The sequence below is a fragment of the Thamnophis sirtalis genome, unplaced genomic scaffold (genome assembly GCF_051295495.1).
Source record: "Thamnophis sirtalis isolate CommonGarterSnake01/CBP01778 unplaced genomic scaffold, rThaSir2_p1.2 scaffold_6, whole genome shotgun sequence".
NCBI lineage: Eukaryota > Metazoa > Chordata > Lepidosauria > Squamata > Natricidae > Thamnophis > Thamnophis sirtalis.
The window spans coordinates 127,132,714-127,147,636 of NW_028261386.1; the positions used below are offsets into that span (position 1 = coordinate 127,132,714).

General features: G+C 37.6%; 1 protein-coding gene across 1 annotated transcript in view; it reads left to right on the forward strand.

Moving 5' to 3' along the window:
• The first annotated feature begins 580 nt into the window (after positions 1–580).
• LOC106545657 (protein eyes shut homolog) overlaps positions 581–14,923 on the forward strand; it is a 550,606-nt gene continuing 536,263 nt past the window's right edge. Inside the window, exons 1-2 of the mRNA XM_087719050.1 lie at positions 581–595; positions 6,225–6,346. Coding sequence (XP_087575176.1) covers positions 581–595; positions 6,225–6,346 — 137 coding nt within the window. The remainder of the gene's footprint in view (positions 596–6,224; positions 6,347–14,923) is intronic.

A 14,923-nucleotide genomic window follows, 5' to 3' on the forward strand; every position in this document is an offset into this window, starting at 1 on the left:
GATTATATTTTATGGTAGTGTTGTGCTTTAATTCTATTACTGAAATTAGGAAAGTAAACCTCTCAGGGTCAGTTGCAAATGAAAACGACACACAAGCCTAGTTGTTGAATGAAGGCAGAAATGAACAAATCAATACTATTGTTCAATATGAAATTTAAAAAAAATAGGTGGTTTATAAATGCAAATTACTATATTGGGCATTTTATTCAGGAAAGGTAATATACTTAGCTACATGACTTGATTATTTTTTTGGTCCCACCTGCTATTCACAATTATCTTACTCATTTAAGTGTCATTGCAAAAATACCTTTGATTATTTGTTTGTTATAGATAGTAAAGATAGGTGTAGTCTGTTTTCTCTTTGTGCATTTGCACACAGTTACAAAGGAAGATACAACTTACATAGTTCTGTGTGGTTCAGATTCAAAAACACTTTTCTAAGAAGTTCTTCATGAATACTTGTTCTCTGAAAGTATTCAGAGATATCAATAAGAACTGGAGTCGGTGCGGATCTTCTGATGATGTAACTACTGAACTACATGTTCCTACACTTGGCTTCAAATACTTCTCAGAGGAGGATATGTGTTTGCATATTGTACTTTTGAAGTAGCATGTTTTCCATTCATTTATAACAGCCTTCTTCCTAGTGAATAAACAGTGGATCTAATGAGTGCTTTAAAAAAAGAAACTGATTGATGTCATTCTGGTCATGTAAACCAGCCCGATGATCTAGAAATTTAGAAGCTGAATTTCAAACAGACTTCCCCTGATTGCATCTCCCAGAGAAATGTACAAAGTAGAACATAAGATATGTCTCTTCGTGAACCTAATAAAGCGTAAACATGCCCTGGTAACATTTTCCCTCTGCCATTTCCCCATGTTATTGCCTTCATTTCATTTCCACCTATGAATTAAATAGACTTAAGTCAGCTGTATTTTTCCCTTATTCTGACCCAAACCAAGGGTAGTTTGGAGGTGTGTATAATGTATGATTCTGAATGGATGTTTGCTGGCAAGCAGTGACTAGAAACTGAGTTAACAGAGACGGAATAGAAATAGGCAAAAGGAACAGTAAATTTCATGCTATTTGTCTACTGACTCAAGGATGGGCGGCAATAGCAGTAGCAATAGCAGTTAGACTTATATACCGCTTCATAGGGCTTTCAGCCCTCTCTAAGCGGTTTACAGAGTCAGCATATCGCCCCCAACAATCCAGGTCCTCATTTCACCCACCTTGGAAGGATGGAAGGCTGAGTCAACCCTGAGCCAGTGAGATTTGAACAGCCAAACTGCAGAACTGCAGTCAGCTGAAGTAGCCTGCAGTGCTGCATTTAACCACTGCGCCACCTCGGCTCTATCATTGTAATGGGGAATTTTCCATACTGCAGTTATGATTTCATTCCATAGGAAAGGTATCTGTTGTGGCCCGGCAGGAGCTGTTGGAGCTGCCACCAGACTCCGATGGCGAGGGGTCTTATGAGTCGGCCCTGGAGGAGGTGGAGGACCCTGGACAGAGTTCCGACTCCGAGCAGGGCGCGGAGAGACTGGTTGGCCACCAGGTGGCGCCTGAGCCTTGGATCAGTGAGGAGGAGACAGGAATGAGTGATCCAGAAAATACCTGTGAGTTGTTCCGGGATGCACGCCGTCGAAGGGCTACTCGGCATCAAGAACAACTGCGTAGTCACCGGAGTTGATTACGCTCAGCTGATGCTCATAATCTCCTGATTATAAAAGTGACTGCTTGCGCCACGCCTTTCTGCAGAAGTCAACGTTAACAATTAACAAGAAACAAACTTGGCAGGCTGGATTGCTGCCAGAGTTTGTTTGCATTGCTGCCATGTTTTGTAGGACTTGCTGCCAGAGTGCTTATCTCTTTGCTTATTTTGGGCTTGCAGCCAACGAGAGTCTGGACTAATTAAAAGTATTCTTATTTAGGTTTGGTTTTGGCTTTCGTTCCTGGACGGCGACAGGGGGTGGGGTCAGAACAGGTATCTATTTTTTTCACTTTCCTTTTTCTGTACTTTTTTCTTTAGCAAAATTTATATAGCAATAGCAATAGCAGTTAGACTTATATACCGCTTCATAGGGCTTTCAGCCCTCTCTAAGCGGTTTACAAAGTCAGCATATCGCCCCCACAGTCTGGGTCCTCATTTTCCCCACCTCAGAAGGATGGAAGGCTGAGTCAACCTTCAGCCGGTGAGATTTGAACAGCCGATCTGCAGAACTGCAGTCAGTTGAAGTAGCCTGCAGTGCTGCACTCTAACCACTGCGCCACCTCGGCTCTATTTTAATGTTAATATTCCTTAAGAGTTATTTTACATAGATAGATAGATAGATAGATAGATAGATAGATAGATAGATAGATAGATAGATAGATAGATAGATAGATAGATAGATCAAAAATTGGCTGGAGGCAATAACAGGGGTTAAAATAGAATGAAAATTATTAGGAATTATGTCGGTGAAATACAAAAAAGAAATCCAATATTTAATACTACATATACTTACAGTGGCAAGGATTGCCTTTGCCCAGAAATGGAAAAACAAATTAACCCCAAGCAAAGATGAAATAATAAGAAAAATTATGGACTGTGCCGAAATGGATAAACTAACTAAAGAAATCCAGGGAAAGGAAGAATCAGAATTCTACCAGATATGGGATAAATGGTATAGGTGGATGGAGGAAAGAAACAAAAATCAATGAAAGAATATAACAACACTCAAAAATAATAGTTATGAGTAAAATAAGAGGGTTAAAATTGGTGAAATCTAAATGAAATATGATAGAAGGGGAAATAATATAAGGTGAGCGATATTGATTGATGATTGCTAATATAAAAAAACAGGAAGTTCCTGTTCTCACTGTATTGTATAAATGTGGTGTACGTCTAATTTGTGTGTGTGTGTATTTTATATGTTTGTTAATTTTTTTTTTAAAAAAGATAGATGGATGGATGGATGGATGGATGGATGGATGGATGGATGGATGGATGGATAGATGATAGATAGATAGATAGATAGATAGATAGATAGATAGATAGATAGATAGATGATAGACAGTCTCTTCCATAATTACCATGAGATTTGGGCAGTGAATATTGCTTGATCTCTCTAAACTGTATTATTTGCAGGGTGCAAGCAAAAACATTACTGATATGGCTACTTTAGACCATCTTCCTGTTCAAAATAATAATAATTCACTTCTAGAATAGGGTGTGCAGTGGTAGATGATTATACAAGTGATGTTTTTTTGACAGATGAGATTATGTTCCTACAATGCTGTTAGTGGCACTGAGCTGTATTTTGTCTGCGGTAGAAACAAGGTGGGATGTAGCTGATCAGTTGGGTTGTGGGTTCCCAGGAGTTCAGTAAAGCAGATGGAAATTGCTGAGAGTAGAATCTGGCCTATGACACACAAATCCTTGTGTTGTAATGGAAACAGATAGGGCTTTATAAAACTCCAAACTTCTGCAGTTGTTCTATATGCTCTATAAAATAAGTTACATTGGGGAACTTAACATTTCCACTTCGTAAGCCATAGACTAAGAGCATTTCTGCACTAGTAATTTATGGTGTCACTCAGTCATCTCTGTTATAAAACCTGAATTCATTGGCAATATATTGCAACAGCACTGGCTGAGTGACACTATAAACTACTGATGCAAAAATGTTCTAAGGACAAATATCACATGCCTACTTATAACTTGATGATGGCAATAGTGAGTGATAATTAGCAATATGAAAACTTACATCAGAGATAAATAACGGAGATGAATCTTTCATGTCTCCTGATCTGAAAAGAAACCGAGTCTAAACCTTGCAAATTTAATCACTTTAATTCCTATTTAATCAGCGTAAACATACAGCTGAATTACGTTTCATAGGACTATATTGGTACACAAACAAACACACACAACAGAAGCTCTCTGCCTAAAAAAAGATTAGAGTTCAGAGAAATGTCTGCGAAGAAGACTTTGCTACAACCATTAGGTTTTTTGCATGAAAGGAATTTGTATGATTATGTTATATGTGTTATATGGAAAACTTACTACAGCCAAATGATCAAAGAAAATTCAGAGCATTGTTAAATAAGATCTTTTTTATTGAATTATTTATTTGGATAATGATAAGTGCAAGATCTCTAAACATCAATATTTCAGTGAATGTTCTAGTTTTGTATCTGAGTTTTGCAGCAATTGCTTCTACTTGATTAACTGGTCTATTCACAATATAATAATATACAAGTTGGAGTCATTTCCACTAAAATCAAGACTTGCACATTTTGTTCTTTTCCATTTAAAAGAACTGTTCAACATGACAGATACGAAAGCATGATAGATTAGATAGATCTCTTATTCCAGGAAGTGGAGTGTTTCATAGTTTTATCATACATTTATTTTAGGAATGGTGATTTAAATGCTTTTAACCAACCTAATTGCCAAATATTTTAAAACAGATTATTCTATTTGTATTTCCTGGGTGAGCAAGTACTTAGGGGCCTTGAAACTGAATGGTTCTTGTGTTTGTATAACAGCTGTCTAGAATAGAATAGAATAGAATAGAATTCAATTCTTTATTGGCCAAGTGTGATTGGGCACACACAGAATTTGTCTTTGGTGCATATGCTTTTAGTGTACATAAAAAGACATGAAAAGATACATTCATCAAGAATCATAAGGTACAATACTTAATAATAGTCATAGGGTACAAATAAGCAATCAGGAAACAATTAATATCAATATAAATAATAAGGCTACAAGCAACAAAGTTACAGTCCTGCAGTCATATGTGGGAGGAGATGGGTGATAGGAATGATAAGAGGACTGTTAGCAGTGGTGGGTTTCAAAAATTGTTCGAACCTACTCTGTGGGTGTGGCCTCCTTTGTGGGAGTGGCTTGCCGCCCATGTGACCAGGTGGGAGTGGCTTGCTGCCCATGTGACCAGATATGAAGATGCCGACGACACTTGTCAGAACCACCTTAAATTACCTCACACACAGCACTGGCATGCATAAGAATAGGATGTAAACTTGGTTTTTAAAAGACATCTTTGGTTTGCGTTAAAACAACTTCAACACACGCAATGTTCTGATTGCACCACAAACACAGTAGTCATCCTTACCTTTCACACAGGCACTCAGTTTTATAAATAGGAGCATGATAGTGTAGAATAATCATATCCAAGGACCAGTGGTGGGTTTCAAAAAAAATTGGAACCTCTTCTGTAGGTGTAGCCTGCTTTCCGGGTCCACTGGTGGAGCCTCTTCTAACCGGTTCGGTAGATTTGACGAACCGGTTCTACCGAATAGGTGCGAACTGGTAGGAACCCACCTCTGACTGTTAGTAATAGTAATGCAACCTTAGTGAATGGTTTGACAGTGGTGAGGGAATTATTTGTTTAGCAGAGTGATGACGTTCGGGAAAAAAACTGTTCTTGTGTCTAGTTGTCTTGGTGTGCAGTGCTCTATAGCCTTGTTTTGAGGGTAGGAGTTGAAATAATTTATGTCCAGGATGCGAGGGGTCTGTAAATATTTTCACAGCCCTCTTTTTGATTCCTGCAGTGTACAGGTCCTCAATGGAAGGCAGGTTGTTTTTTTTCTGCAGTTCTGATTATCCTCTGAAATTTGTGTCTGTCTTGTTGGATTGTAGAACCAAACCAGACAGTTATAGAGATGAAGATGACAGACTCAATAATTCCTCTATGTTCTATATTCTCTATATTCTGTGACCAGGAATTGCTGATTCAAAGCCTAACCTAGAAACCTTACTAAACAGCTAATGGGTAGATTTAGAACAGGTGATAAGAGATTCCTTTTAAAATGATTGCAAGAGCTGCTTTTCATGTGTTATGTTTCAAATACAGTAGAATATTAAGCATTTGCCATGTATGAAGCTTGTTGCAGGTCACATTTTATAACATTTCATATTGTTGCTGCTCTATATTTTATCTATATCAGTAAAAGTCAGGACTGTGATTTTTACTAAATGGGTATTATTTTTCCCCATGACCAAGTAGCAACCATTCATGTACTTCCTTCTATATGATATAGCCTCTCATACATTTATTGTAGCAATATAAGGTGAAACACTAGAAAAAGTATCACTGGGTATTACAATCCAAAATTATTTTGAATCTTTGTTCCTTTAAAAAAAAAAGGCTTATTTAAAATGCACTGGAATATTGTGAAATTATTAATACATTTTTTTTGTCCTACTTCATTTTAGGGTTACCAGTGTATTTGCCAGTCTGGCTGGGAAGGGCCATTTTGTGAATCTGAATCTAATGAGTGTAATTCTGATCCGTGTAAGAACAGTGGAACATGCATTGATCTCTTCGATGACTTTCGGTAAGAAGAATCCTCTCTGCACTTAATCATACCCCTCCTTGGTGTTTTACAATTGATTGACTTTGTTTCATTTGCTGAAGTTCTAAAGTTGATTAGTCAGAAGGACTCTCTTGAGTCAAGAATTACTTCTGATGATTACATGGATGTGTATATCTAGCTTATTAGGCAGATATTATGAAAGTAAGCTACCTTTTCACAACTTTTTAACCGTTCAGTCTAATATTATAGCTCTATGATTTTTTGGGGGTGGTATTCATTCAAATCTAGCAACACCTGTCCCTTCTGAGTTTTTTTCCACACATTTGCTAAGTTTGGCTACATGCTGCAACCTGTTGTTGAGCTTTTAAAATCACTTTACTGCAATTATTAAGAAGCTTTTGACATATTGGGATCAAGAGTTTGTTGGAGTGCTGACGTGTATTAAGCAGTCCATTGTGGAAGGAAAAAAAACGATTGTATGGAAATGTACAGGTATTTAATCCTCTTTTATACTGAAAGGAGAAAAGTATTATATTCCTCATTTTAAAAGCCTCTGTTTCATGCCCAGTGATTTATGATCAGCTTTCAAGGTATATTATCTCTTTAATACCCAAAACGGCTGACATAAAAAGCAGTTTTCCTGGCTTACTTGTTTATTCATAGAGACATCAGAGAACAGTCAGAGTCTCCATGCATGAAGTACAAAAGAATTAATCTGGGTCAGGTCTCTTAACTTTAATTTTGATTTTAATAACTATTTCCATCAATGTACCAGCAAATGCAAAATTAGCAAGATTTTTTTTTTCAATCCATCACAGTACTCTTTTTAAAAATGCAACTAACTTTGGCTTCATTTTGTTGAGGTATAATAGGGCCCTATTATATCTGTGTGTGTATGTGTGTGTATATACGAATATATGTATGCATATAGATATATGTATATGTATAGTATGCATTGTGTATATCTGTGTGTAAGTTTGTAGTGTGTATATGTGTATACACACAAATTGCATAGGTGCAAACTGGTAGGAACCCACCTCTGGTATATGTGTATACACACAAACTGCACGCACACATATATATGCACAGTGCATATATATATAGACTTGTAGACTTGTAGACTTCAAGTCCCAGAATTCCCCAGCCAACCATGTTGGTTAGGGAATTCTGGGAGTTAAAGTTTACAAGTCTTAAAGTTGCCAAAATTGAACACCCCGGCTGATATAAAGCTGGAAAGCAGTGGGGACTATTTCTTATTGTTTGCTTACTAGCTTCTCTGAATAATTTAAACAGATCAATACATGACAGATTTTGGCCTCCTTGGTCTTTCAATTTATTTTCATTTGCTTTCTTCTCTAAAATGAAAGGCAAATAGATCTATCTATTCAGCCCAGAGTTAAAAAAGTAATGCCAGAGCTTCATTTTTGGTGACGCTGTAAATGATTACATCAGTCCTCAGTTCTGAATTTTTTTTATATATTTGTTTATATTTTGCTGCTAATCACAGTTCCTTTGATGCCAAAATTTCACCACTAGAATGAAAGGATTCAAAGGTATTTGCAAGTGCACTTCTCTCATTCTGTTGGTGTTGACAAGAAGTTATCCTGCTGGCAGGGAAAGGTCATCATAAAATCACTTGACTGCACATTCAGAATAAGCCAGAAAAGCTTTGTAAGCTTGAATAAGCTAACTTGAATTGTCTTATTTATTTAATTGGCTATCCATCACAAGCTGTTTGGTCTTCTGATGAAAAGTTTGTTTTCGGGTTCCTGTTTAGTCCATATCTGGTTTCAAATGAATAATTCTTATTCTTTCTGTAAGACGGGACTTTAAAAAAAAAAATTACATCAGTCTTTTCTTCAATCAGATGCTGAAATATAGTTAATACAATACTTGGCACCTCTTTCTAGATGCTTCAAAGTGCATTCTTATACAAGTCTTATTAAGTCTAATGGGACTGCATTATTGAGCCGAGGTGGCACAGTGGTTAAATGCAGCACTGCAGGCTACTTCAGCTGACTGCAGTTCTGCAGTTCGGCTGTTCAAATCTCACCGGCTCAAGGTTGACTCAGCCTTCCATCCTTCCGAGGTGGGTAAAATGAGGACCTGGATTGTTGTTGGGGGCAATATGCTGACTCTGTAAACCGCTTAGAGAGGGCTGAAAGCCCTATGAAGCGGTATATAAGTCTAACTGCTATTGCTATTGTATTATAAATACTCTAAGATTTTATTTCCCAGTACCTCAAAAGCACATCATAGGGGACAGAACCCTAAAGCATTCTTCTGTTTTAATGAAACCAAAATAACCTTTTCTTAGATTTCAAACTGAGGAAGGAGAGAAGTTTATTTTAAGCCTTTTTATGCCGTCAGTAATAAATGAGGGTGATTTGCTTTACCACATGAAAACGTTCTGCTGTTCTGGTGGCTTCCATATATTATAATAAAAGAGATTAGTTTATCTCTACCAGAAGAAAGGCAGAAACAGCAGTGAAAAAGGAGCAATGTAGTTATCAAGATTTGAGGTAGAAAGGAATTATAAACAGGTCTACATATGCATCATCAAGACATACTGAGCATAATCAAAATAAGAAGTCATAAATGATGAATAAGCTTGCCTTTGGGATATGTACATATTTATAAATATTACTTTAAATTCTGATGTTCAGAACAGACGCGCCTTCTCCAAATCATGCAACCCCATAGGTTCTCTGATATAGAAAATCTAACTGAATATCTATAGTACTGCCAGCTTTTGAAATATCTGACAATCTTATTCTTCCATAAATATCTTTGGGGAAGATTCAGATTGAGAAGTCTCTTTCTGCAAGCTTCAGGCTCCCTTACTGTCCAGGGCTGGCTTGCAAATTCTGTGTTGTCCAAGAACATCTGAGAAAGTGAAACTAACAGAATAGATCACCAATTCTGAGGCACTTGGGACAGCTTCGTGACAAACATTACTTTTATGGGTAGCTTGTCTTGCTGGCAGCCTGATGGGGAGAAAATGAGAAGCATTGCAGTTGTTGTTTCTTTGCCTGATAACCCAGGAATTTTTCCCCCTCCTTTCCTCCACGGCAAAGCACTGTGGCTAAGGTGACCAGATTTTAACATTGGTAAAGCGGGACACCATTGCCCAGGAGGGGGGGGGTGTTCTTGATTAAAAATGTGGTCTATATGAAGCAACAAAAATATATATAAATTTCAACATAAGTACAATTTACAAATATAATACATTGAAAAATTATGTATAGTATTATTTTATTCTTTGGCATATTTCTCATTTGAGTATATATTTTTTTAGTAGATTGCTGTCGTTGTTTAAAAGGTCATGAAATTTTTCACAAGAATTTGTTAAATTATATTTCACACATAAAATGGCTTTCAAAGTCTCAACACTTAATTGTGATTTTTCTGATGTCCACACTTTATTTACCGTAGCAAAAACGTGTTCAGTCGCAGCATTAGTTCCTGGTAAGGACAGCGCGTATTCCACAATAACCACATGGCCGCCAAAAACCGTATATTCCCTTCCCGTTCTCCCGCCGTTCCCTAGCTTGTCGAGCATTCTTTCAAAAAAACGGGACTTTTTAAAAATGCCGCGGGAAAAGGGACAAATTGTTAAAAATCGGGACTGTCCCGCCAAAAGCGGGATGTCTGGCTACCTTGACTGTGGCTGGTTTGTTATTTACCACACAGCTTCTTGCTGGGTTACAATATATACTAAAATATTGGGATGTTTCGCTATCTGTTTTCCCTATTTGCTCATGGATTTATCGGAAACTGGATATCAGCGCAATGAACCAGTGAAATATCAAATTGTCTGATGTACAAAACAGGATAATATTGGCACCTGAAGGACTGGAAGAAATTTGACCAAAAAAAAAAAAAAAGTAACTTGTGGCTTCAAAGCCAAACCACATGACAAAAATAATTATATTTTAAGAAATGGATCCAAGAACTTAAATCCGTAGGGACATTTTGTTTTTGAAATTCATTTAAAGAAAGTAGAGTTGCTAATGGGTCATCTGGTTTGGCACTAGATCAAAGTCATAAAGTCCATAATTGCATTCCATGCTTTTCTATGTATATGTCCTGGTTATACTGCATTTCTATTTTCAAACAGCTTTGGTGTCTTTGTTATTTTCTGAAATTTTCTTCTTAATCAATTGGAAAATAAATGACTTACCAGAAACTGCAAACATTACTCACTTCCTGCTGCATGAGCTTTAAGTTCAAGTTAACAAGGAATGGTTAAATACCATATCTCTTTTAGAATTTTAAATAATAAGTGAAAGATTAATTTTGAAACTTGGCTCAGGTCATTGATCTGATGTGGAGGGGAAAAAAAACCAATTCTATGCAGGTGTCAAACCCCACTGAAGGTCAAGGACATTGGAGATGCTTTTAACAAAGAGAAATGTAAGGCATTACATTTAGGGAGGAAATAGATATAAAACCATCCAAGATGATTTAGTTCCATTCATTATTTGGAACCAGTTGGAACTGGATATGATCATTAACAATAAGTATAACATGGTCCAGAAATGTGAAACAACTACTAGAAGTGTTAACCGATTAGATCACACAGACTAGGCCTTCTCCGGATTCCATCTGCCAGCCAATGTCGGCTGGCGGCTCCCCGGGGGAGAACCTTCTCTGTCGCAGCTCCAGCCCTTTGGAACGATCTCCCCGTGGAGATCCGGACCCTTACTACCCTCCCAGCCTTCCGCAAAGCCGTTAAGTCCTGGCTGCTCCAGCAGGCCGGGGGGCTCTCAAAATATCCAGTCCCACGGAAACTGTGACTGTTGTGTATTTTAAAGTGTTGTTTTGTGTATTTATCCCCTGCCCTTGTTTATTGTAAGCTGCCCGGAGTCCTTCGGGAGTGGGCGGCATACAAGATCAATAAACATCAACATTAACATTGTTTTAGAAGAAAACATTCAGTCAAGGAGACTTGAAATCCTTATTCCCCTTCATTCTGCACTATGTAGGATTCTGGGAACCACATTACCAGAAGCATGTTGACATGTTTAGAAGGGACAATAATTCTGATATAGGAACTTGAGAACATGTTCAAAGAAGAAAACTGGCGGGGGGGGGGGATATTTAGTCTGGAGAAAAAATAACTAGAGGAGAAAAGATATTTGTGTTCAGGTACATAAAAGAGAAACATACAAAATTATTTTTTATTGAAATTAGTCTCAGAAATGATGCATAAAATGTCTACCTTTTTAGGTTTAATTTAAATATAAGGAAATATTTCTCAACAATAAGAACTGTCTTGCAGTGGAACAATATGTGCTATGGAAGTTTTAAGTTCATGATCTCTGGATATTTTAAAGAAGATTCTGGATAGTTGTCAGGATGGCATAATTTATTTTCTTGGACTGGATAGCAATTATAGTCCCTTCCAATTCCATAGTTCTATGACTCTATGAAGCCACAGAATCTATTCCTGAAATAATCACTGATATTGTGGGAGTACTGAATTGTGTTCAGAATGTCTCAGAAACTTCATGTGGACTTCAAATGTTGTGATGGGTTTTGTATATGATCCAATATATGATCCCAAAAGTAATCTCTTTCAATTCACCTCATATCATCCCCAGTAAGTTGAGATGGCAATTAGAATGTCCCTTGATTTATTGGAATATTCATTCAAATCTTCCATGATTATGCAGTGTGCTAAAAACAGGACATTGAAGTTACATTAATATTAGAATATATTGTTTTGCTACAATCAAATATAAGAATTACACAATACTTTGTGTATTGAGAGTATTTATGATATAAGAAATGTACTTTTCATGCCATAAAATGTTTCATTTAAATGAAGTTCTCATTATTTGCATCTTTATTTTTATAGCTTCAGCCTGAGTTCCCTCAACCACCTGCTTACATTAGGGAGCAATAGATAACTTCTAAGAGAAAGCTATACAAATATTTAAATACGCTTTTATAATTCTTGCGGCAAATATGCTTAATGCGTGCACACCAAAGCGAACATTTCCTTTTCTCTTCCACCTGAATGAGCTTTTTAATATTATTATTACTTCACCCAAGTATCAAGGGCACCCATTTTGCTTTATTTTCAGCTCTAAGTAGAAACATTAGCTTGAAAAATGTTTTTGCCATGTCTGGAAAGTAAGTTGTTTAAAATGTTATGTTTGAATAGGGTTTCATATAAAGCTACCGCTGTTGTGAGAAACTGTCAAAAAATGTGACCCCTGGGCATGAAGCAATAGAGCGATTGTGTAGTATGTCTCATTGAGTTTGAATGGGAAAAAATCACAATCTTTGCTAAAGATAGCCAAAATTTGTGTGATCACATGCAGCACAGTGTGCAAAATGTGATGTACATTGTTGGCAATGTTCTGTTGTTCTGGGAAGAAGTACAACAAATAGTTTCTAAACTGGAAAGGAGGAGTGTGTTGGATGCACCCAAATTCACAGCATCCCAGAACTGGAAATGACCATTATGTATCACTGAGCCCAACCTCTGTTGCATGCAGGAATCCAAATTAAACTATTCCCCCACAGATGGCTGTCCAGGATGCAGATTGCATCAGCTGTGATCGGAATAGAATATATATCAAACAAGTAAAGCAATCAAGGGCAAATTTAGGTATTTCTTTCTGTCATGAATAGTGACATTTTAAGTTCATCGAGAAAGAAACAAAGCAGGAAGATTTTATGTGATATCCGGAGAAACAGACCTTAACATGACTCATTGACTACAGCAGTGGTTCCCAAACTTGGCAACTTTAAGACTTGTGGACTTCAACTTTCAGAATTCTCCAGCCAGCTCTGCTGGCTGGAGAATTCTGGGAGTTGAAGTCCACAAGTCTTAAAATTGCCAAGTTTGGGAACCACTGGACTACAGTATTACTCTAATCATGGGACTAGCACTAGTTTTGGTTTCACAAGAAGCCCATTCATGCTTAGTAGTGCCCAACAGAGTTTGGATCTGAAGACCAAGGAGTGATTTAGACCATCTGGTGACTCAAATGTAGTATCTGTCTGTAATTCCTTAAAGCTGCTGCAGCTTTTTCTATGATTAGCCACCTTTCCTGGGAGAATGTCTTCTTTGATGCAAGGCGTGGCACAGTGGTGGGTTTCAAAAATTGTTGGAACCTACTCTCTGACCAGATGGGAGTGGCTTGCCGCCCATGTGACCGGATATGAAATTATGAATTAGTACTTAGGTCAGTCCAAGTAGCTATTCAGAAAGTCTGGCATTGTAGCATGCAAGTCTTAAAGCTGTCAAGTTACAAGATCCTTGCAAGTGGTGGGTTTCAAAAAAATTTGGAACCTCTTCTCTAGGTGTGGCCTGCTTTCCAGGTCCACTAGTGGAACTGGTGGAAATTAAATTAAATAAACAAACAAACCTCTTCTAATCGGTTCGGTAGATTTGACGAACCGGTTCTACCGAATAGGTGCGATCTGGTAGGAACGCACCTCTGGCGTGGCAAATACTGCTGTGTTTACTTGCTCAAAAGCACTGTTGCCTTTAAAAATTCTACCCATTGGACAACTCTAATGTTCATTGGACAACTCTAATGTTCATTGGACAACTCTAATGTTCATTGGACAACTCTAATGTTCATTGGACAACTCTAATGTTCATGTCTTTGAAGTTTATTAAAGCAATGATCTTGCACTATTATTATTGCTGTTGTTCTCTGACTACTGGAAATAGGGGTACAAGGGGAAATGATTAAGAACGCCTTAATTGCTTTAGATAAAAAGATACTTTGGTCTGGAGCCTGCAATAGACATCATATTTGGATCAGAACCAAAACAGAAGCTCACCAATTCATTTTCAGAAGATGTTTATACCTCTTAAGTAGGTATTATGAAGAAATATGTACAGCTGACAAATATGTACGCATGGGAAGAATGATAGATGATAGCTCTTTCAAAGAATATGAAAACTGATCAATATTAAACAAATAATCCAAGCTCAAATAGATTTTGATCCCCCTCCTTTCCCCATTGTTTTCCTTTGTTTGATAATGGATTTTAGGGCCCTGCTAGCTAAATATTTTATAACTGCACCTACTCTCTGCTTACAACAACAATCAGGTGGCAATAGGAATACTTTCTTGCAGTTAGCACTGCAACAACAAATCCAAGAAACAGGAATCTTAACAGTTGTGTTCAATAGTTTTTATAAGAAGGTATAACACTTTGCATGTTCTCCTTGTTTTAATATTTCAGCCATTTTATCAGTTTCTTTTTCCCTGAGAATCCTTAGCTGGTTTTTTCAGAGAAGGGTGAATACTCAGGTTTTCTGACTGGAATTTGGCCTTGAATTCAGGGCCAAAGCCCCCAAACCAGAGGTGGTATTCAGCAGGTTCAGACCAGTTCTGGAGAACCTGTAGTGGAAATTTTGAGTAGTTCGGAGAACCGGTAAATACCACCTCTGCCTGGCCCCGCCCCTGTCTATTCTCTGCCTCCCGAATCCCAGCTGATCTGAAGGGAATGGGGATTTTGCAGTAACCTTTCCCCGGAGTGCGGAGGGAATGGAGATTTTACAGTATCCTTCCTCTGCCACGGCCACCAAGTCACGCCCAACAAGTCACGCTCTCAGAACTGATA